Genomic DNA, 24,938 nt, shown 5'->3' with positions numbered 1-24,938 from the left:
TAACATCACTAGTGATGTCAGTGGGAGTGATTTTGGCTCTGATAGAGCCAAAATCACTCCAGGGCTTGCGGCAGCGAGACCCTACCGCAGGTCTCCGTCGCAAGCCCGATGGTCGCGATGGTCAAGACCATCGCGACCATCATCATGGACGCTCGCTATAGCTGTGGGTGGTCATCCACAGCTATACGAGCGTCCAGGAGGCCGCTCCATTTTCATGGAGGAGGGCCCTGATTCAGAGCGAGAGCTCTGGTCAGAGCGTTCAGCTCTGAATCAGGCCCTTTGTACACAAGCCATGAATAATAACAGGAATTGCTCTGTATGAGTAACTGGACGTTACAGGACTATTATGTGCAGGATGTTACTCTCATCATTAATGTAAGGACCATATTATACCAAAGAGAGAAAGCCAGGACAGCTATTCCTCATGGATGGCTCCTAATACGTACAGACCCCACCTGATGGAAAATGCCAGGATGCTGCACATCTCTGAGCGTTGGATGTATGATCTGTTATCTATATACAGGTGCACAGCACAGCGTCACTGCACCAGTATGCCGGGAGCCTCACATCATTACTCTGTTCTGTTACCTAGCTGTATCCATGTCAGTCTTGTCTGATCATAGTTGTAATGGAGTTATATGAGCTGAAATACTCTGTGCTGCTGTTACCATTCTCTTTTTAGTTACAGATTTCCAGCACCACCCACCTTATCTGCTGCTTGTGTGTCTGCCCCCAGGTTTGCAGGATATAGCAGCTCATTTTATAATCTGCTTTTCTTGCACTATTCTAGCAGCAAAACATTCACACAATATTATAGTAATCTGTAGTATTAAATATTCAATAAATAACATTCCAAGTGTTACTACAGAAGGAAACTATATTCTTGTGACCTTGCAATAAAATGACTGATGTAGGAAATTCTGCCTCACTGCTGTGTTTAGTTATAACTTGTGTATAAAGGAAAAGGTGGGGTGTGGGGGGAATGAGGGAGACCTGTAACCATTATTATATTGGGATGTAATCGGCAGCTCTGCGGTAGGATGCTGGCAGTCAGAATCCCAGCACCGGAATCACTGCTGACATCCCAATGGTAAGTATTAGGTTAGGCACTAGGAGGAGGCTTTTGCTGCGGGGGGAGGGGAGGATTAGGGTACTTCCCTCCAGGCATCAAGATTCTGACTGGATTGTGCTGTTAGTTTTCTGACCACCAGCATCCAAACCGCCAGTATCCCATCCCCAAGCTATTATATTACTACCAGGGTTCCCATGTAGTGTCTAGTATAGTAATACCGGGGTTCCCGTGTAGTGTATAGTAATGCCGAGGTTCCTGTGTAATATATAGTATAGTAATACCGGGGCTCCCGTGTAGTGCATAGTATAGTAATACCGGGGTTCCCCTGTAGTGTATAGTATAGTAATAACGGGGTTCCCGTGTAGTGTATAGTATACTAATAACGGGGTTCCCGTGTAGTGTTTAGTATAGTAATACCGGTGTTCTCGTGTAGTGTATAGTAATACTGGGGTTCCCGTGTATAGTATAGTAATACCGGGGTTCCTGTGTAGTGTATAGCAATACCAAGGTTCCTGTGTAGTGTATAATATAGTAATACCAGGGTTCCCGTGTAGTACTTAGTATAGTAATACCGGCGTTCTCGTGTAGTGTATAGTAATACCGGGGTTCCCGTGTAGTGTATAATATAGTAATACCAGGGTTCTCGTTTAGTGTATAGTACAGTAATACCGGGGTTCCCGTGTAGTGTATAATAATACCGGGGTTCCCATGTAGTGTATAGTATAGTAATACGAGGGTTCCCGTGTAGTGTATAGTATACTAATAACGGGGTTCCCGTGTAGTGTTTAGTATAGTAATACCGGTGTTCTCGTGTAGTGTATAGTAATACTGGGGTTCCCGTGTATAGTATAGTAATACCGGGGTTCCTGTGTAGTGTATAGCAATACCAAGGTTCCTGTGTAGTGTATAATATAGTAATACCAGGGTTCCCGTGTAGTACTTAGTATAGTAATACCGGCGTTCTCGTGTAGTGTATAGTAATACCGGGGTTCCCGTGTAGTGTATAGTAATACCAGGGTTCCCGTGTAGTGTATAATATAGTAATACCAGGGTTCTCGTTTAGTGTATAGTACAGTAATACCGGGGTTCCCGTGTAGTGTATAGTATAGTAATACCAGGGTTCCCGTGTAGTACTTAGTATAGTAATACCGGCGTTCTCGTGTAGTGTATAGTAATACCGGGGTTCCCGTGTAGTGTATAGTAATACCAGGGTTCCCGTGTAGTGTATAATATAGTAATACCAGGGTTCTCGTTTAGTGTATAGTACAGTAATACCGGGGTTCCCGTGTAGTGTATAATAATACCAGGGTTCCCATGTAGTGTATAGTATAGTAATACGAGGGTTCCCATGTAGTGTATAGTATAGTAATATCGGGGTTCCCATGTAGTGTATAGTATAGTAATACCGGGGTTCCCATGTAGTGTATAATATATGGTATTGTGCAGCAATGAAGAAATGTATAACATGGGAGAATCCACCACACGGGATCCATAACAGCCCATATGTGGGATCATGTAATGGGTACAAGGACCTGTGTATGAGCCTATCTGATGGGTCACAGCGTCTCCCTATGTCAGTAATGTGTCTGCTCTATGTCAGTAATGTGTCTGCTCTATGTCAGTAATACAGATATAATAGGAGGAACTGTCCCTTATACATGGACTAATGTACCTGCCCCTCTGCACATCCCCAGCTTTGGTCTGAGGACTGGAGGAGGATGCTGGGAATTGTCACTGGAACCATCTCTGGTAAATCATCTCCACATTTTCTCTGATGACAACTTAGATACTATTACTGATGTCTGTATTACAGTAAGAATTGGACATGAAGAAACCATTGATAGAGCCGATGTATTTAGCCTTGGTCACAAAACATTTAGTTTTAGACATTGGTTATGAGATATCAGTGTGTTCTGATGTCTCTACACAGGACTCCTCATGGTTATAGCCGGACTGGCTGAGCTGACCCACCTCCTAATAATGGTAGGCTGGCTGTTACTGTGCTTCATGCTCAGCAGTGATCACACACTGCTCCACCACCTGTGACCCCCATGTGACTGCCCTGACTAACTCTGAGCTTAGCCAATCAGCAGTGCCCTCCATCATTGCCAGGCAGAGCTGCTCTGTAGTGACATACTGAGTGTTACCATGACATCATAGACACTTGGCTGCCGCCCAAGCTGTGTGTCTGGTGGAAGAGTCTCTGGAGTAAGTGGGTGATGGTCAGGCCGGGGGAGTCAGTTAGTGAGCCAACATTAGAACTAATATGTCGATGGTGAGGAAACATTGGAACCTCAGCCTTGTTGGGTAAACCATTGAACATTGGAACCAAGCCATCGATTGTGTGATCTGGCCACATGTATAATGCTGACATGAGAATGATGACATTAGCCATGCTCATAGTCATCATGTAGATCTGTATAATGTCACCATATTCTCCCTCGTGGCCCAGCAGCTACTTACCTGCTCCTGATGGCTGCAGCAGCTTCTGTGTCCTGGCGGTCATGTGACTTCACACCTGTGATCCTCCAGCATTCTGGTAAGTGTCCTACTAATCCTCCATATAGTGCCTAATCAAACCTCCCCCCCACACCTTAACCCTCCCTCCTTACAGCCTAACACTATCCCCCTCACAGCCTAACACTACCCCCTCATAGTATACCCTTATTCCACACAGATTAACCCTACCCCCACATTCTAACCTTATTCCCTACAGCTTAAACTTGAGGCCCACAGATTTACCCCCTCAGTCTAAGCCTTGTGCCCACAGCCTACTCCAACCCCCTCTAACTTAATCCTACCCCCCCACAGCCTAACCCTAACCTCATAGATTTACCCTACCCCCCTAAGCCTTGCACCCGCAGCCAAACGATATCCTCCCCAAAGTCTAAGTCTCACACCCACAGCCTAACCTTAGTTATTACAGTGTCCTGTATAGACAATGAAATAAATTCTTGACATTGTCCTCAGTAGCATATGAATAACAGTAATATTGCCCGATACTTTTATTCTACGCAATCCCAATACCAAATTCTTACCCCAATAGTGCAAACGTTCATAGCAAATTTAAAAAGAATTAAAGATATTATATCTTCAATGTCTAAATATACTAATATACTGCTGTTACACTGACACATATTCATTACCCATTATCATTAAAGATAAAATGAGCACAGAAAGTATATATGTGTATGTGTGTGTAACCGTGTGTGTGCATGTATGCATGTGTGTGCTGTAATAGGACCGGGATAGGAGGTCCCTCTACTTCAGTAGATGGACACCACCAAACACACACCTGCCAGGAAATAACACACCAGTCCAGGGTTTTCATGCAAGTTAGCCGCAGCTAGTTTTTATTGTGGTATAAAAATGTAAAACAAAAATAAATGAGCACTAACTAGACAATAAATTCCTTCTTTCAAAGTGGTAGGGCCTACTGCCTTAACCATCAGGCATATGCACAGTACTTACATGTGTTACATCACAGTGTCTCTGAATAAGCCTGCTGCCTGCTCTCCCAGGTATGAGACACTGAGCCAAACCCTGACACAGCCATTTATCAGCCTCTCACAGCTGCAGTCACTAATTAGCCTGCTCCAAGGCTGAAGGCCTCAACACCTGAACCGGCCTTGTGGATGGAGCCCTCTCTTCTCTCTCACATCCACACCCCCAGGACCCATTATCGGGCTTTTACTTAAAGCCCAAACTCTAATCAACCAGACACCGATATTTCCTGGGGGTTTAAAACACATAGGTCAGAAACCTTGGACACTCATATATGCCATTTATCACTTTACCAGTGCTTCTATCAGTATATACACTCTCTAACAATATGTAACAATGTACATTGTAATCAAACATTTGTCACATTAGTTCACTGTAACTTGCAGGAAACGAGTATAAGAAATCGGGTTCCTGCTATTTATACTTTATTACAGATTATATACAATGCAGACAGCCTCCCCTCCCCCACCCTTATCTGCAGCTGACTGACCCCCTCTCCTCTTCATCAGGGGCAGGCAGCTGTCTCCTATCACTCAGTCACAGCGGCCTCCGTGTCTTGCTGGTGCTGCTGTCACTGTGACTGTGAGGCTCCTCCTCATCGCTCTTCTCCAGCAGCACAATGTGACTGAGCACACACAGAGAGCTCATGTGCAGTGACATCACCATGTGCAGTGACATCACAATGTGAGTTAGCAGCTGAATGCCCATTGATTGAGGTGGAGCTTGGCAGCAGATGGCAATTATATTTATTTACAGGGAATTGGGTGATCTGGCTAATGGGTGGCTCAGTGCACACCCGGACCACCCCTTAGTTTCATCTATGATGCTATAATAGTTATAATCCTAAACTTAATCAGTGTAATAGGGATAGATGTGGTTGTATAGATACAATGGGTTTATTATCATGGGAATAAATGGGATTATTAGCAGGGGGTGATTCCCACTTCTTACAATGAGTCTCAGGAAATGGGTAACATGAGGTTAAACGTTTTTGAGGTTGATACCTCTTACCAGGCAATTGCCAGGCATCAGCCATGTGATCCACCAGCTGATCTGACAGAGGGAATACTAATGAAGACACCTCTATCTGTAAACAGAGGGTGTTTGGGTTTAGGGGCTGGTTCGTCATCCTCTATAACCAATGCGGATCTGACCACACGCACCAAGGCAGGGATATTAATCCCTGACTCAGGCTTTGCTTCTTGCCGAGGGGAGTTGGGGTTAGAGGCATCAGCCACCTCTCTGTCATCAGATGACATCTCAGATTCTGACAGCTGTGTGGATTGAGATGACAATACAGGACGCTTAGCTGGTCGTCCAGGTTTCTCACTCTGTAACATGGTCTGAATGGCTGCTGAGATCGTAGCCAGACTCTACTGAGGTAGAGAATGCATCCACCCATGGTGGAGGTCCACCCTGTAGTAATCCTACTGTAAGAATGACCACCTGCTATGGTACAGGAGGGGTCTGCATAATCAGTGGTAGTCCCTGTGAGGGAGGGATGGGCTGCTGTGGTACCCATATAGGAGGAACAACAGCCGGGACTGCCAGGCAGTCCACAATGGAGGCCACATTCTGAGAAAACACCTCCCAAGGGGGCTCCTGTACTGATGTCGGAGGGTTGGAGGCACATGGTGGGTTATAACACCTCATACATAACCCATCCCGAACCACAACCTCCTCACTGAAAACCGCAATACATAATCTGCAAGATTGCAGCATAGGTACAGTAATGTGTTCATTACCGTTGTCAGACATGTCCGCAGGGTAAATGATGCACAATAGCGCACTGGGTAGAAAGCGACCACGAGTATGTATAAATACTAACGGAGCAATATACTGGTCCTGTCTTACACATGAGTAAGCTGCAGGAACCTGTTGCCAAAATATGGCACAGTGCAGCACACAACAGTATGTGACAGACCTCAGATATATTGAGTTTTTTTATATATATATATATATATATGTGTGTGTATATGTGTCTGTATATATCTATATTTACCTTTGTGTATATAGGTACATGTGTTTGTGGTTTTTACATGAAATGTGGAGGCACAAGTTCATATCATTGTGACTTGAAATAGTATTTGTATATGTGTCTTCTATTTGTATGTGTGTATATATATATATATATATATAATATAATACATGCACACACAAACACAATGACCCGTTATAAGTATATGTACCCTTCAGAAACAATAATATATTTAGCTACTCATGTATTGTTTTTTAATAAAATATGTGTATGTTTGCTGGTATTTTCTGTGTACAAAATAAAATATATGATTGTAAAAACTGTGTAAATCATATTTATTTCATTATTTTCTTTTTTCCTCCAAAATTTTGGGGAATACATATCTATTTAAAAATATATATATTTTTTGGAACAAAATCTGGCAGCAGTTATAAATGTTAATGGAACAACCGTATGTGTGCTAGCTGAAAAGTGTGGGGGGGATGATTAGTGCTAGGGGGGTGAGAAGAGGTGGTGCTGAGGTGAGTTAGGGGGTTTGATGGAGGGGACACTACTGTGCGCATGCAAATTTTTTGGTAAAAGGTTTGTGATGGGGAACACTAATGTATGATGGACAAAGTTACTGGTAATTGGGTGCTGCTGGGGGATGAGCAGATAGACTTTGCCTGAGGGGTGAGAAGGGGGGACATTGCTGTAGGCTCCATGCTATATCTATAGATATATATATATATACACACACACACAATGTACATACCTGCGCATGTTGTACTATTGACCAGTGGAATGCAAGGCATCTATGAGGCCATTGTGTGTAAATATATATATACACACACACACACAATGCCCACATAGGTACCCTGCATTCCACTGGTTAATAGTACAACATGCCCAGGTATGTACATGTATGTATATATATATAACACAAAAACACACAATGCACATACATACCTTGCCATGTTATACTATTGACCATAGGATGCAGGGTACCTATGTGGGCATTGTGTGTGTGTGTGTGTAAATATATACATACATATACACACGCTCACACACACACACACTACCGTTCAAAAGTTTGGGGTCACCCCAGACAATTTCGTGGTTTACATGAAAACTGACTTTTATTTATCAATGAGTTGCAAAATGAATAGAACATATAGGCCCTCATTCAGAGCCGTACGCTCTGAGCAGAGCGCACGCTCTGAATGAGGGCCGGGCTCCATTTTCATGGAGCGTCCTCCTGGACGCTCGTATAGCTGTGGGTCACCACCCACAGGCTATACGAGCGTGCTTTTTGATGGCCGCGATGGTCGAGACCATTGCGACCATCGAAATTGCGAGCCAGAGCCTGCGGTTGAGGTTTTCAACCGCAAGCTCCGGAGTGATTTTGGCTCTATCAGAGCCAAAATCACTCCCACTGACATCACTAGTGATGTCAGTGGGCCGGCTTCTGACGGGAGGCGTTCCCGTGGGAACGCCCCCGTCAGGGAGGCACGCCCCCGGCACGCCCACCAAAGGGGGCGTGCTGTCAATCAACATTGACAGCACGCCCCCTTTGATCGGACACAACGAGCGAAGGACTTTCCTTCGCTCGTCGCGTCTGGCGCATGCGCACGACGGAGCTCCCTCCGTCGTGCGCATGCTCAGTGCATAACATCGACCCACTTGCGAGCGGACAGCCGCTCGCGAGTGGGTCTGAATCAGGCCCATAGTCAAGACATTGGCAAGGTTAGAAATAATGATTTTTATTTGAAATAATAATTTTGTCCTTCAAACTTTGCTTTAGTCAAAGAATGCTCCTTTTGCAGCAATTACAGCATTGCAGGCCTTTGGCATTCTAGCTGTTAATTTGTTGAGGTAATCTGAAGAAATTTCACCCCACGCTTCCTGAAGCACCTCCCACAAGTTGGATTGGCTTGAATGGCACTTCTTGTGTACCATATGGTCAAGCTACTCCCTCAACAGCTCAATGGGGTTGAAATCTGGTGACTGCACTGGCCATGCCATTACAGACAATACCAGCTGCCTGCTTCTTCCCTAAATAGTTCTTGCATAATTTGGAGGTGTGCTTTGGGTCATTGTCCTGTTGGAGGTGGAAATTGGCTCCAATCAAGCACTGTCAACAGGGTATGGCATGGCGTTTCAAAATGGAGTGATAGCCTTCCTTATTCAAAGTCCCTTTTATCTTTTACAAATCTCCCACTTTACCAGCACCAAAGCAGCCCCAGACCATCACATTACCTCACCATTCTTGACAGATGGCGTCAGGCACTCTTACAGCATCTTTTCACATGTTCTGCGTCTCACAAATGTTCTTCTGTGTGATCCAAACACCTCAAACTTTGATTCGTCTGTCCATAACACTTTTTTCCAATCTTCCTCTGTGCAATGTCTGTTGGCCAGTCTTAGATATGGCTTTTTCTTTGCAACTCTGCCTAGAAGTCGCCTCTTCACTGTAGATGTTGACACTGGCATTTTGCGGGTACCATTTAATGAAGCTGCCAGTTGAGGACTTGTGAGGCATCTATTTCTCAAACTAGAGACTCTAATGTACTTGTCTTTTTGCACAGTTGTGCACCGGGGGCCTCCCATTTCTCTTTCTACTCTGGTTAAAGCCTGTTTGTGCTGTTCTCTAAAGGGAGTAGTACACACCGTTGTAGGAAATGTTCAGTTTCTTGGCAATTTCTCGCATGGAATAGCCTTCATTTCTAAGAACAAGAATAGACTGTCGAGTTTCAAATGAAAGTTCTCTTTTTCTGGCCATTTGGAGAGTATAATCAAACCCGCAAATGTGATTGCCTCAGATACTCAACTAGCTCAAAGGAAGGCTAGTTTTATAGCTTCTCTAACGAGCAAACCCGTTTTCAGCTGTGCTAACATAATAGCACAAGGGTTTTCTAATCATCCATTAGTCTTCTAACGCGCTTAGCAAACACAATGTACCATTAGAACACTGGAGTGATGGTTGCTGGAAATGGGCCTCTATACACCTATGTAGACATTCCTTTAAAAACCAAATGTTTGCAGCTAGTATAGTCATTTACCACATTAACAATGTATAGAGTGTATTTATGATTTATTTAATGTTATCTTCATTGAAAAAAACAGTGCTTTTCTTTAAAAAATAAGGACATTTCTAAGTGACCCCAAACTTTTGAACGGTAGTGTATATATATTGAAAGATAGAAGGGTGGAGAGTGAGCACTTCCTAGTGCAATATTATTACATTTTGGCAACCTTCACCAAATATGATCACCCTCTATGTGAGTGGGGGTGTACCTCATTAAGTGGAATACACCACTTATATGTTAGCATAAGCAACCAAGGGAGTCCTTAAAGCAATGGTTCCTGGACACAACTCAATGTCTCACTTCATTAAAACATGATGTACATGTATAGAAGGGAAAAAAGAACCATAGTGTAATACTACACAACAAGTTTATTACACATAAAAAACAATTTAAATGCCTGTAGAAAGAAAAAAAGTCAACAAGGCTTATCTGTCGATAAGTATCGTCACACATATCACTGGGAGGATCTCATCTGTCAGATCATTCACCACCTCAATGCATTTCGTCCATATATAATCTTGGGGACTTCATCAGGAGGATAAGTAGTGCCAGTATTAGTGGTCTATAAATACCCTAAAGTATTAACCTAATTAGTGGGCATGTGTACCGCCAAAGGCGGCTCCGTGGTTTGTGTTCCACCGACCAGGAAGTCACCTGGAAGTGAGTTCCACCTACCGGAAATGCACACTCAGCTCCCGTGTATCTTCTCACTCCTGCTACTTTAGGAGTTCACCCTGGCGTTTCCCCTACTTGAGGAGTGAACCAGTGCTCTGGAGCAGCTGACACGGTCAATGCCTTCAGCTCCAGGCACCATGTCACATCCCAACAGTGCTAATATTAGTCAGGTAGTAGATGGTAGTTAATGGAGTATTAAAAAGACCACAATAGTTTAAAGTGCATCAGTAGATCAATCCCATAAATAATTTAAAAACAATTACAACATTAAAACAACTTCTAAAAATGACAATATATATGGAAACAAATAAGTTAGAACTAATAAAAGAATCAAAATACAAACTGGATTAAAAAGTAAATTAAAAAAGGAGCAATTTCATAGTTATCATTTAGTCCATTGGGAGCTAGAGTGTTCAATGTATATATCCAGAACATCTCTCTTTTCGATAATTATCTATATCGCCTCCTCTCTCACCCATTTCCACATGCTCTATAGCTTTAAATTTCAAACCATCTATATCAGTTATGGACTAATTTAAAATGTCTGGGAACACTATGGTTATCCAATTTGTTTTTAATACTACGCACATGCTCTTGTATTCTCATTTTAAAGGGTCTTTTTGTTTTACCAACATATTTTAGCTTACAGGGATATTCTAAAACATATATCACCCATGTGGTTATACAATTCATGTATTCCTTAATCAAAAAGCTTTTAGAATCATTAAAATTCATAAAAGACTTGGTAATGGGGTGCACAAATCTACAGATATTTCAATGACCACACTTAAAAAAGCCTTTTCATTGGTTCTCCCATATACTCATATTTTTGGGAGTCTTCATTTTTAATTGGCTAGGTGCAAGTATGCTTTTTAAGTTTTAGCCTTTTTGAAAACCACTTTGGGTTTGTCTGGTAGGATGGTATTTAGAACCCCATCAATTTTTAAAATACCCCAGTGTTTCATTAGAATATTGCATATGTTTTTTTCATCTCTATTAAATGGGGTGATGAATAGGACTTCTTTGTCTTTATCACACTTCTCTTTATATCTTAAGAGTTCTGACCTGTTGGTATTTCTAGTTCTGGTAATGGATTCCCTAAGGAGGTCCTTAGGGTAGCCCCTTTCCCTAAATCTACTTGAGTATTCCTCAAGTTGTTCCTCACATTTATCCTATATGCTACAATTTTGCTTCACTCTGCAAAATTGTGAGAATGGTATGTTGGTTTTCCATTTTAAAGCATGGCCACTATCAAAGTGCACATAAGAGTTGGTATCTACTGACTTTACAAAACTTTTCGTGTGGACTCCAGTCTCAGTATTCATCAATATCATGTCCAGATATTCAATTTGGTGATCATCAAACTTGTATGTGAAAGATAAATTATAGTTATTGCCCTTAATAAATTCCATAAACTCTTCAAATTTCAATCTAGTACCTTTTCATACAATTAAAATGTAATCGATGTATTGTTGATATAAAACAATATTATCTCTAAAAGTGGTAGTACCATATATAAAAACATTTTCCCAGCTGCCCATATGTAAGTTGGCAAAGCTGGGTGCAAATATAGTCCCCATCGCAGTTCCACAGACTTGTAAATAAAAATAGTTAAAAAATTTAAAATAATTATGTTTCAATATAAAATCTATGAGAGTACAAATAAAATCTTTATGATATTCACTTAGTTACAATTCACAAGAAACTCTTTGCATGATTCAATACCTCTCATATGGTCAATCATTGTATATAATGATTGGACATCAATGGTTACCCAGTGATAATCATCCTCCCAGGCAAAATTTTCCAATAGTAATATGGTCATGGTATCTTTGGTGTAAGACTTTAACCTATAAACATATTTACTCAAAAAAATCTCAATGTATTCTGAGATACGTGCCGTAAGAGAGTCAATGCCCGCCACTATAGGTCTCCCTGGGGGATTTATTAAACGTTTATGATTTTAGGGAGAAAATAGAATATGGGTATCGCTGGGTTATTTTTTACCAGGTATTGAAATTCATCTTTATTTATGAGCTCTTGTCTTAGTGCATCCACTAGAATCACTCTTAGTTCTTCCACAAAATTAGATGTAGGATCCCCATCAAGTTTAATATATGAGGAGACGTCATCTAACAATCTATGGCCCTGAATCTCATAATCCTCTCTATTCATTATCACCAGGCCTCCGCCTTTATCTGCCTGTTTCAGTATTAACCCCTCATTACTTTAGAGCATTTTTCTCACAAGTAGTCAAATTATTTTGAGTTTTTGCGCCATGAAGGGTAATCGTCTACCTCACATAAATATTTTTTCACTGATTGGTAGAACATTTCAATTTGACTACTTCTTGATTCTAAAGGATAATATTTTGAGGGCAACTTAAGGCCAGACTTAGAAAGGGTGTACGTATTAATCTCTACTAATGTCTCTTTTTTTGTAAAGTGTCTCTTTATTGTGAGCTTTCTAATAAATTTATTTAGGTCAATAAACAATTGGAAGTTATTAGACTGCAGTCAGGGCGAAAGAGGCCTTTATTAAGTGAGCTCGTGTGATGAGAGGTTAAATATATACACACACACATATATATACGCATACACACACACACACACATATATACGTATACACACACACACACACACATATATACGCATACACACACACACACACACAATGCCCACATAGGCACCCTGCATTCCACTGGTCAATAGCAGAACATGGCCAGGTATGTACATTTTATATATATGTATATATACATATATACACACATACATACACACACACACACAAACACAATGTACATACCTGGCCATGTTATACTATTGACCAGTGGAATGCAGGGTACCTATGTGGGCATTTGTGTGCGTGTGTGTAAATTATTATATATATTATATATATATATATATATATATATTTATATATATATATATATATATGCACACACACAAAACACAAAGTACATGCCTGGGCATGTTATACTATTGACCAGTGGAGTGCAGAGCACCTATGTGGGCATTGTGCGTGTGTGTATATATACACACACACATAGACAATGTCCACATAGGTGCTCGCCATTCCGCTTGTCAACAGTACAACAGAATCAGGTTGAGACTTTGGCTGTGTAGACACCGTACAATAAACTGTCAGATTTTTTTTTTTTTAAACACTTTATTTATTAAAGCAATGCATATTATCAAACAGTACACAAAATAGTCAAGAAAAATAATGATAAATGTTAGTACAAATTGTGTCTTATCAGAAATACACTAGATAAGTCAAATATTGTATAACAAACACTGTTTCTGACATTGTACCTTCATAAAAAGGGAAACATTCAAGTTTCACAGACAGTACAAAAAAGAATAAAAAAAAATACATTTCAAGAAAGAAATATAACAAAAGATGTCTTTGTTAGTTCGCCTATCTCCACCCCCACTTTTCCTCCTCGAGCAATACCCTTGAAATTTTGTCTGTAAATTAATATCTATAATCCATATTTACAAAACTATTGGAGGATCGTTATCCACCATACGATGCATGAACCAAGTAGTATTTGAAAATGAGTTACATATCTGTGTCTTAACAGCTGTAGAAAGGCTTACAATGTAACTCTCCCAAACTGCGAAGAAACGTTAAACCTGTGTCTCCTTTTCCAAAGTAGCTCCTACCCACTCCATTCTAAAGAGATAGAACAGTTTAGCTTTGAAAAGACTCATAGGAGGTGGCTCCGGTTTAATTCAGCTCTGCAGGATGGATTTCCTTGCCGCGGTACTCACTGCCAACAATAGTTTACGGCTTCCTCTTGTTATACGCAAATCACTGGAAATAATCCCAAACAGTGCCCACTCTGGACTGAGAGGTAAATAATTGATTAAATGTGTTACTGAATATGAATGAACATCAATCCAAAATTTACGTATTATAGGGCAATCCCAAAGGCAGTGTTTTAGGTCTGCCCGGGGATTTCCACATTTAAAACAATGATGCGAATCAGATAAACCAATCAAAAATCTCCTATGTGGGGAAAGATACGTTCTGTGTAATATGTTAAGGAACATTTCCGTATACATAACGGAAGGGAATGATCTACAGGCTTTGTAATGTGCGTCTAGCAATTCATCCACCCGCAGACTCGGAACCTGGGAGGTCCAAACCACAATACCTCTCTGAGATTTGGTGTGATCTAACGAGCTTCGAAGCCAATTATAAGCTGAAGAAATTGCCCCTTTATTCTGAGATCGTTGCCTCAGCATCACATCCAGTAAACTATCCCAGTCAGCAGAAGAAAAACGTCTTAGTACCAGACTGACATAGTGCTGTGCCAGTAAAAATGCTACAGGGTATCCAGTTGTCACTGGATATTTTTCAGACATCTCTTGGAACGTGAGGGGTCGGTGGGCCTCCATATTTACCATGCATCCTATACTGGTCACTCCGCCTACTCTCCAGATAGTAAAAGGGTATCCAGCTTGCCCTTCCTGAAAATCAGGATTTGATATCAATGGGAGAAATAATGTGTTATGAGCGTTTAAATTATATTTGTGGCGTGTGATGCACCATAATTTTCTGACAGACCATAGTAAAGGGTTATCTCGATATTGGGGTAAAATTTCTTGATCATATAAATGCAAGAAAGATATTAGATCGCCCCCCTGAAGAAATTCTCTTTCCAGAGAGGTAACTGCATAGTTATCATGACAATGTAGCCAATCTTTGAGATATCTAAGATGAGCCGCCTGGCAATACAACTGGACATCTGGAAAATTAATTCCCCCATTAGTTACAGTTTGTTGCAACTTTATAAGCCCAATACGGGGACGCTTACCCCTCCATATGAATTTCCGAAATAAGAAATTAAGTTGTTGGGTGTCTTTGAGTGTCAACATTAAAGGTAAAACTTGGATCAAATATAACAATCTAGGGAATGACACCATCTTGATTAAATATGCCCTGCCTATATAGGATAGTGGCAATGCCTTCCAGCCCTCCAGCTCACCAGACACCCCTCGGATAGCAGATGTGTAGTTTAGTTCATACAGAAGACTTGGCCTCCGTGGTATAACAATACCTAAATAGGTTATAAAGTCCGATCTCCATTTTAGTTCAGCCTCCCCCAAACCATTTACCAGAAAGTTTCCGGAACCCAGTCGAAGTGCTACCGACTTTGACCAATTAACTTGGAATCCCGAGCAGTCTCCAAATTGCTTTAAAATATGAAATATTTTAGGTAGTGACTGCTGGGTTTGATATATAAAGCAGAATATCATCTGCAAAGGCAGTGAGTTTAATTTCTTTATTTCCTATCTTAATCCCGTGGAAGTCCAAGTCATTATGCAAAAGACGTAACAAGGGATCTATCACCAGATTAAATAGAATTGGAGACAGGGGACAACCCTGACGAGTTCCTCGAAACATAGTAATTGGCGCACTGTTGTGGCCGTTGATTTGTAGGATGTTAGTTGGCGAGGCATATAGGTAATGAATTAGGTCAATAAACAAAGAGGGAAGGTTTCTAGCTCTAAGCACCGAATATAGATGTGGCCAAAGAACTGTGTCAAAAGCTTTTGATGTGTCTAAACTCAGTAGTATATTTTTAGAAGCATGTGACTGTGAAGAGGCAATTGTTGCCGCTATGGCTGAGCGTATGCCTTTAACAGAGTGCGTGTTTCGCACAAATCCTAGTTGATGTACCGTTAGTATTTGGGGGAGTATGTTTTGTAATCTGTCTGCCATAAGTTTTGCAAATATTTTTATATCCGAATTAAGCAGCGTTATTGGTCTGTATGTATCTATTTCCTGGGGGTTTCGATTGGGCTTGGGGATCAATATAGTATAAGCAGAGTTAAAATAGGGAAAGGGTGTATGGCTCTGCAGGATATTATTGAATAGCTCTTCTAAAGTAGGGGTTATGTGTGGTTGGAGTATCTTGTAAAACTCATTTGACAGCCCATCCGGGCCTGGGGACTTATGGAGATGTAGCTGAGAAATAGCCGAACTAACTTCTAAAAGCGTAACTGGCAAACTGAGCGATTCAGACTGCTCTACGGATATGCTAGGTAAATGTGCGTCTTGCATTATTCGGCTATGATGGTCTGCATCAAACGGAAGAGTTGAATATAAGGTACTAAAATAACTTTCAAATTGTTCCAGAATGTTCTTGGAATCAGTCAATATTTGATTAGTTTGGGGGTGACGTATCGCCGTTATATATCGTTTATATGTCTTACTTTTGGACATTGTTGCTAAGAGGCGACCAGTCTTATTGCCCCATTTATAATATTTAAATTTAGAGAAAACTAAATTCCGTAGGGCTTGTGACAATAAAAAATCATTTAATAGCTGTTGGGCTTCGGTGTACCTAACTAACGTCTCGTCACATGGGTTAGCCATATGATTTTGTAAGGCCAAATTCAATGAGTTATGTAGTGCGAGGTAGTCAGCATTTGACTTTTTTTTTAATCGGGATACATAGTCTATAATGTGGCCTCTCAAGACGGTTTTTGATGTGCCCCAGAATAAAGTGGGAGTATCCCAGTGTTCTATGGTGTCATCTACAAACAACATCCATTTATCAGTCAGAAATTGTTTGAAATCAGCTGATTGATACAGATAACTGGGAAAGTGACATCCTCTCTGCCCTCCCGCCTGCCGTGCTCTTTCCATGGTCACTGATATAGGAGCATGGTCTGAAACAACAATATTCAAAAGGTCCGTTTCTCCCACCCGTGTAACTAAGGAATCAGATATTAAGATGAGATCTATCCTAGACCAGGACTTATGAACCCCTGAGTAAAACGTAAAGGATTTATCAGTTGGATTGAGAAGGCGCCAAATATCAGTGAGCTGGAGGGCTGAGCGGAGAAGCTGAATCTGTTTCCAAACTGGGGAGTTTGGATTACGTGGAACAGGTTGTTTATCTATAAAGGGGTTATCTACAAAATTAAAGTCACCACCCATAATGATAGGATAATTGTTCCTTTGAACCAGGAAATGGGTAAAATCTTGGAGGAATTCGGAGGTTGCAACATTAGGAGCGTATATATTAATTAAAGTATATTTGAAACCCCAGATTTCTACATCTAGTAGAAGATATCTACCATTAGGATCTGATACAGTATTTAAAATGGTGAATTGGAGATCTCTATGGAATAGAATCGCCACTCCCCTAGCTTTCCGTTGGTAGTCCGCTGAAATACATTGATCCAGCCAAGGAGCCTTTAGGGACGATGCACTTCCTGCCAGCCAGTGTGTTTCCTGAAGAAACATTACTTGTGGGCGAAGTTTTTTAAGATGAGAGACCACTTTTTTACGTTTGATTGGAGAGTTAAGACCCCCCACGTTCCAAGAAACTATCCCAAAATATTTGTCAGAGCAGGAGGACAGAACTCCAGGATTTGTTATAGCTGCACTAGCCAATTCCCTGACGTGGGTGGGTGTGTTGAATCAGAGATATCATAAGAACCACCTCCTCCCAGTCCCAGCAAGCAGGGAGGTTGAGGTGTGTGTATATTCTGCAGTTTAAACAAGATAATCTCATCATAAGGGGGGGGAAGGCCAGCCAGACACCTTTATAGATTAACTTAGAAAACATACATTGCTTTATCCATCTTTTTCTCAAATTTTCCATTATTATCCAAAACCAAGCGAGCACCAATAAACACATTGGCGGTCGCAGAACATAACTTGAAATAAATTGTTTATATTTGTTCTCTATCATATTCCAGATTTGTAAAAGTAACAAATCCCAAGTATCTTATTATAGTACAGATACATTAAATCTATGAACTACACCAGGTAAATTAGATAAATTCAATCAATCGTGTGGAGGATTGTCTTGTCGTCTGAACATACGTGAGACATGTTCTTTAACTTGATTCGAATCAGTAAAGAACAACGTACGGCCGTTATTCTGGAATCTTGAGTTTCGCTGGATACATTAAAGCAAAACGTGTGTTATGAACATGTAATATCTTACAGACCTCCGAAAACTCTCTACGTTTCTGAGAAACGGATGCCGAAAAATCTTGAAATATCAAGATACGATCCCCGTTAACCAGTAACTGAGAAACTTTGCGATAAGCACGCAAAATGTGTTCCTTCATCCTATAGTCCAGGAATCTCGCAATAACTGGTCTGGGTCTGCCTGCTACATCCTGTCTTTCTGGGCCAATTCGATGAGCCCTGTCAATATGAGAAAGCAACGTGGCATCTGGGATGTCAAGTGTTCCTATCACTGAGGTAATAATGTATTCCGATAGCTGCGAATCCCGTATTTTTGGTGGAATTCCGATAAACCGGAGATTATTTCTCCTGTGTCTATTCTCCAGATCATCTATTTTGGCCTGCATGGCTTGAACAGAATTTGTTAATGTGTCTGAAGAATTTTGGAGCGTATGAGTCTGGTCCTCTGTATCACTCACTCTTTGCTCCAGTGTGTTAATTCTAGTTGTGTTTGCCTCTATTTTAGTAAGAGCCGTATCAAATAATGTTTTCAAGTTTTTTTTCAATTTTTTCTATTTGGGGCATTATCAGTTTGGAAATCTCCTGAACCATTTCCGTAATTGATGAATAGCCGATGTTTCCTCCCCAGTAGGGGTAGGTGGAGGCTGGGATTTCCCAGTGGATTTGCCAGATCTATTCATTCTAGTATTTGTATTAGATTGGGGAGTTTTATTTGAAGTATTTTTATGGACGTATTTGTCCATATCCAAGCACACAGAAACAAGACAGTAACATTTATAGTTGTCCTACGCAGCCAATACAGTATTTGGCAATAGTTAGTTTAAAGGATTCATAGACTTACAATGCAAGAATTAGGGGGTTGAAGCTACTCGGATTTGTACAATAAAGCTATAACCATAGTAATCACATTGTGGTTGTTAGTTTAGATTGTATCATATACATTGTTGACAGCAGCAGTTGTATGGTCACTTCTTAGAATGAACACAAAAATTGTAAAAATGGGCACAGTGTAGTGCGTCTCAAATAAAACTACCATATATCAGCAGCCAACAATTCTGCATTAGCCCAGTACAACCTATATGTAATTATGCAAATATCACAGAGAAAAAAAAAACAGTACAATGTATTATAGCATCAGGAAAACACATCGCATTTGTAAAGTTTCTCCACACAAAATATTCGGAGCGTTGAATGCTTTCAACAAAACTCTTTGAGTAAAGTGCTAGCACCAGAGGGGGGGGGGGAACGCAAGGAAGACAATGCCAAGGGTCACAAACAGGTGACAGGACTGGTCATCTCTGACAAGCCAGGCCAGAATATTCAGTGACCTATATCACAGGCATTGGTCACTAGAGTCACCTAGGCAGGTAAGTCAGAGCGCTAGGCAGCGCATGCGGTACCTGACCCCCGACTTCAGCTGCAATCTCCGGGACGATCCCCAGCAGCTCTGCAGGATGGCAGAGGCGCAGCGGCTCCACAGCTCTCCACAGCTCCCTGAACAAGGCAGTTGGCACAGAAGATTGGTCAATTTGCAGATAAGGAGCCGCTCCTCCACATCTACGGCTGGCACATCAGGTAAGGGCAACCGGGAGAAGACGTCTCCAGCGTCCGCAGCCTCAGTCAGTGGATGGCAGCACCACCCCCACCTGGAGTCAGCAGGTCCACAGCGGGCGTACACAGCAGTAGGCAGCCGCCGAATCAGCAATAGGTGGTGTCTCTCCCGCAGGCCAGGGGCGGTATGTCACAGAATGCCCACCGGGAGCAGGCAGCGCTCGTCCGCGCTGAAGGTCCTGTCGGCTCCAAGAGGACCCCGTTAGCCCTGTTTAGTTCCAGCAATGCCGAGTCTGCAGCAAATTAGCGGACAGCAGGTAAGAGACTTCCCAAGCGTTGAAGTCCCACAAGGGAAACCCTTCTGGTTGTCAGGGTGTGTTCGCGCCAAGCAGGCTCCCGGCGTTCATGTAGGCCATTGAATTAATGGCTGGATTCCGGGGAAAATACTTTAGGCTCCCTGACAATATAGGTATCCCTGGATTCCTCAGGTGAAGAGGGATATCATAGTGAACACAGCTAGGCTCAATTCTGTGTTTCGTGCCCTGATGTTTCAGGATTCACTGTCCTTCACAGGGAGCCAAGTTAAAACGCGGCCATACTTGATGCCCCGCCCACCGGAAGTCTCCCCATGAAATAATTTAATGTTATCAATACGCTTAATAAAGGTGCCCCTTAGAACTACCTTAAAGGAATCCCAAAGGAGAGAAACATCAGTACATGAGGCATTATCCACACGATAGAAAACCCAAGCAGCTTCACATTCAGGGCCGGCACCCACTAGGTCTAGCCAGAATGGGTTAAGTTTCCAAAAGCGGGCACCGTCCGAAAGGGAGGAACCAATACTAATGCACAGAGGAGAGTGGTCGGAGACACCCTCGACAAATAATCAACTACAGAAACTCTGGGAACCAAAATAGGTGAAATAAAAACCATTTCAATACGTGACAAAGAGGACTGACAGGAAAAGGTAGAGGGATAGCGGACACACCAGACATCCAACCAGCCCAATACAGCAATCAGCACTCTCAATGCGGGATTCCAATGAAAGATATGAACACAGTGTTAAAATATATCTCTGATCCTGTATATAGAGCAGATGGTATAGGACCTAGGACTCCTTCCACTATATCCAAGGTTTTGAGATTTCAAGCAGCCATATGAATAGTCGGTACAATTAGTTTCAACACAGTCTTTAGCATCCAAAGTGCAAATTGAATAAGCTGTTAATAATCCACCTGTATTTTGTTCCGGCGCTGCACTCAGTCCTGGAAAGGTTGTGGGGGTCCAAAGTAAAGTCCAATGTTAGCAGGATTCCCAGAGCAATCACCTCAATGCGTTTCACTAGGCAAGAGGCACCTAGCTTCCTCAGGAGTATGTGCATTGGTTCATATTGTTGGGGTAGTTAAATACCCAGGAGTAATTGGTTAATTAATAACACATGTAGTGGCAATAAAATTAATAAATGAAAAGAAAAAATTCCATCAAACACATTTAATAAAAAAAGGCTTAAACAAAGCTAAGATTAGGCAATCCCACTTACCCGTAAATGGTGTAGGGAAAATTTATCTTGATCAGAATCTATATTGTACAATTAACGGCAATGCAATCATGTGATAACCTAGTGTCACATGATCGCATGCCGTATTCTCATTGGTTAGACAGAAATGACACCCATAGACCACATATTTCTAAATTCCTGGGCTCCATCATATAGTGTATACCCAGGGGTAATTATCCGGAACACGTCACCTTATTGGCGGGGATATACACTATATGATGGAGTCCAGAAATTTAGAAATATGTGGTCTATGGGTGTCATTTCTGTCTAACCAATGAGAATACGGCATGCAGAAAAAAATACAGGTGGATTATTAACAGCTTATTCAATTTGCTCTTTGGATGCTAAAGACTGTGTTAAAACCAATTGTACTGACTATTCATATGGGCTGCTTGAAATCTCAAAACCTTGGATATAGTGGAAGGAGTCCTAGGTCCTATACCATCTGCTCAATATACAGGATCAGAGATATATTTTAACACTGTGTTCATATCTTTCATTGGAATCCCACATTGAGAGTGCTGATCATTCATTCAACCATTATCATGTGTGGCATTTACTGTTTTACTCTTGTTTTTTTATAATAAATGAAATTTTCATTATTTAAAGATCACCGTCCATCTTTTTTAGCGCTGGTTCTTTTGTGTTTTACTGTGATTGATTTCAGGGTGTGACTATCCCTGTACCAGCCGCTTTTGTGTCAGCGCATAACAATCAATTTTTTCTTGGTGTATGCAATTCATTTAGATAAAGGGCACTGGGAAGGGGGTAAAGAAATAATTAACTTTCTCCAATGGTCTATGGAAGGATCCATTACATTATTAAAGTCACCCAGGGAAATAACAGGAGTAGAGGGAGAAAGTGCAACAAAAGGTAGCAGCCTTACGTAAAGACCTCAATAACTCAGTGAAGTCCATACACAATGGAGTATACACGCTGTAAATGTATTCATGCTGGCTTTTATTATTTACATTATAATATACACAGCTTTTTCAATAATTATTATTGATACCTGTTTCATGTATATTAGCTGACTGAAATTGAATTTCTCATGTGTGACATCTCTGATGTGTAACAATATGCGATTTCTGTGTAAAACATTTCCCACACTCAGAACATGGAAATGGTTTCTTACCTGTGTGACTTTTCCGATGTGTAACAAGAGCTGATTTCTGTATAAAACGTTTCCCACACTCAGAGCATGGAAATGGTTTCTCGCCTGTGTGACTTCTCTGATGTGTAACAAGATTTGATTTCTGTGTAAAACATTTCCCACACTCAGAACATGGAAATGGTTTCTCACCTGTGTGACGTCTCTGATGTGTAACAAGATCTGATTTCAGTGTAAAACATTTCCCACACTCAGAGCATGGAAATGGTTTCTCACCTGTGTGACGTCTCTGATGCGTAACAAGATCTGATTTCTGTGCAAAACATTTCCCACACTCAGGACATGGAAATGGTTTCTCACCTGTGTGACGTCTCTGATGTGTAACAAGATCTGATTTCAGTGTAAAACATTTCCCACACTCAGAGCATGGAAATGGTTTCTCACCTGTGTGACGTCTCTGATGCGTAACAAGATCTGATTTCTGTGCAAAACATTTCCCACACTCAGAACATGGAAATGGTTTCTCACCTGTGTGACGTCTCTGATGCGTAACAAGATGTGATTTCAGTGTAAAACATTTCCCACACTCAGAGCATGGAAATGGTTTCTCACCTGTGTGACGTCTCTGATGTGTAACAAGATGTGATTTTTGTGTAAAACATTTACCACACTCAGAACATGGAAATGGTTTCTCACCTGTGTGATGTCTCTGATGTCTAACAAGTTCTGATTTCTGTGCAAAACATTTCCCACACTCAGGACATGGAAATGGTTTCTCACCTGAGTGAATTTTTTGATGTCTAACAAAAACTGAGTGACGTATAGAACTTTTACAAGATTCAGAACAAGATAATAGCGTATCACCTTTATGAGCTGTACTGTGTATAACAAGATCTGAATTATCAGGAGAATGTTCTTCATGATTAGAGGGATCAGATGATATATCCGTACTGTGAAGTGTTGGATGTATATTTAGGGTAATGGGAGTTTCTCCTGGAAAATCTTGTGTGATGTTCTCATCTTCTATTTTAAAATCTGGCGACACGATGAGATCTCCCTCTGAGATATTCCTGCTTGTGTGTTCATCTACAGGAAACAAATGAGAATAGACATAAATGTTTACATTGAGGAGCAAATGTTCATGGATGTTTCAGCGCTTTCTTATACTTAACATGTCTTAGAATGAGCTGATCGTCTTCCTACCATGTGGAGTCCCCTCACCTCCCTCAATTTTACTATCCATCGACAACCTTTCCATCTCTTCTATCCCACAAGTCTGAAGTCTTGGAGATATCCTTTAATGCCCGCATTAAGTTCCTTTTACAGTCTTGTCAGTTCTATCTTTAAAATATCTCCAGGATCAGCCCCTCTCTCACCCTAGAGGCACCTAAGGCCCTCATCCACTCACTGTACATCTTTAGACTCTTCTACTGCAACTTACACCTATGTGGCCTCCCCAACTCCCACCTCTCTCCCCTCCAATCTGTCCTGGCTCATCATCTCCAAAATAACAGCTTCAGTCTCCCCTACAGGCCCAACACTTGTTCCCTACCCATGTGAGAACCCAATTCAAACTCACCTAAAATGCCCTCAACCAATCATCTCCCCCCTACTTCTCCATTTCCCTCCAGACTACCACCGCCCACTTTGTTCTGCCAAGAACTGGTGCCTCTCCTCCCAACTAATTACATCCTCCCACTCCTGCCTCCAGGACTTTACCTGTGCTGCTCCCCACCCCTGGTACTCTCACCTACTGACTCTCCTAAGCTTCACAAACTCTGTAGATCTACTTCTTTACTAAAGCTTTCCTGCTCTCATCTTCACCCACCTCTGTATGCTCCTTCCTCACTATGTATCCTCTAAGTGCCACCCCTGTCTGCCAGCCCCTCCACCTACAGACTGTAAGCTCTAATGAACAGGGCCCTCGTCCCTGACCTATACTAACGCCTCCTCCCCAATACTAAAAGCAGCACAGAACCATTGGGCTCAGCCCGTGCTGCTTCTGTGGCTACTGTGACTGTATAAGCTGCAGTGTTGTTATAGCTGGTGTCCCATGTGCTACAATGTTTTGTACTGTAAGTTTTCTGCACTATTCCCTTGTTAGGCTTACAATGTGTTCTGTTTATATACAGCGTAATGCAAAGCGGACTCCATATAAATAATGATTAATAATAATAATATTAGTCCATGATGTATAATTTGAATTTGCAAACAATTCTACAGCTACTTTATTACAATAACTGTACATACAGCAGATATGGCTCCTGCTGCACAGATAAAATAAAACACTACAGGATTACCAAGCAGATGGCATAGACCCAGCCATGGTGACATGTGGTGAGTAACATTCCCCAGCTACTATCATGGGAGAGGAAACCAGATAAGCCAGTGACACTGGGCATCCAGTCACTTCTCTCACACACACTGGAGACGTGGAAGCACAGTAGCTCTGTACACTA

General features: G+C 41.5%; 2 protein-coding genes across 3 annotated transcripts in view; one reads left to right on the top strand and one right to left on the bottom strand.

The window, feature by feature from the left end:
* Window positions 1-24,938, top strand: part of LOC148442113 (uncharacterized) — a 97,248-nt gene that overhangs the window by 35,284 nt on the left and 37,026 nt on the right. The gene's annotated exons all lie outside the window — the stretch shown is intronic.
* LOC148442112 (uncharacterized) overlaps window positions 22,321-24,938 on the bottom strand; it is a 119,271-nt gene continuing 116,653 nt past the window's right edge. The window contains exon 2 of one of the 2 annotated variants that reach the window (XM_088464224.1): window positions 22,321-23,212. In XM_088464224.1, coding sequence (XP_088320350.1) covers window positions 22,418-23,212 — 795 coding nt within the window. In that variant the 3' untranslated portion in view covers window positions 22,321-22,417. Of the gene's footprint in view, window positions 23,566-24,938 lie in introns of both variants that reach the window. The other variant, XM_088464222.1, reaches the window with a different exon arrangement.

The sequence above is a fragment of the Taudactylus pleione genome, unplaced genomic scaffold (assembly GCF_031769625.1).
Source record: "Taudactylus pleione unplaced genomic scaffold, aTauple2 ptg001616l, whole genome shotgun sequence".
Lineage (NCBI taxonomy): Eukaryota > Metazoa > Chordata > Amphibia > Anura > Myobatrachidae > Taudactylus > Taudactylus pleione.
The sequence above is the reverse complement of the archived record's forward strand: the minus strand, read 5'-3'. Positions and strand labels throughout refer to the sequence as shown.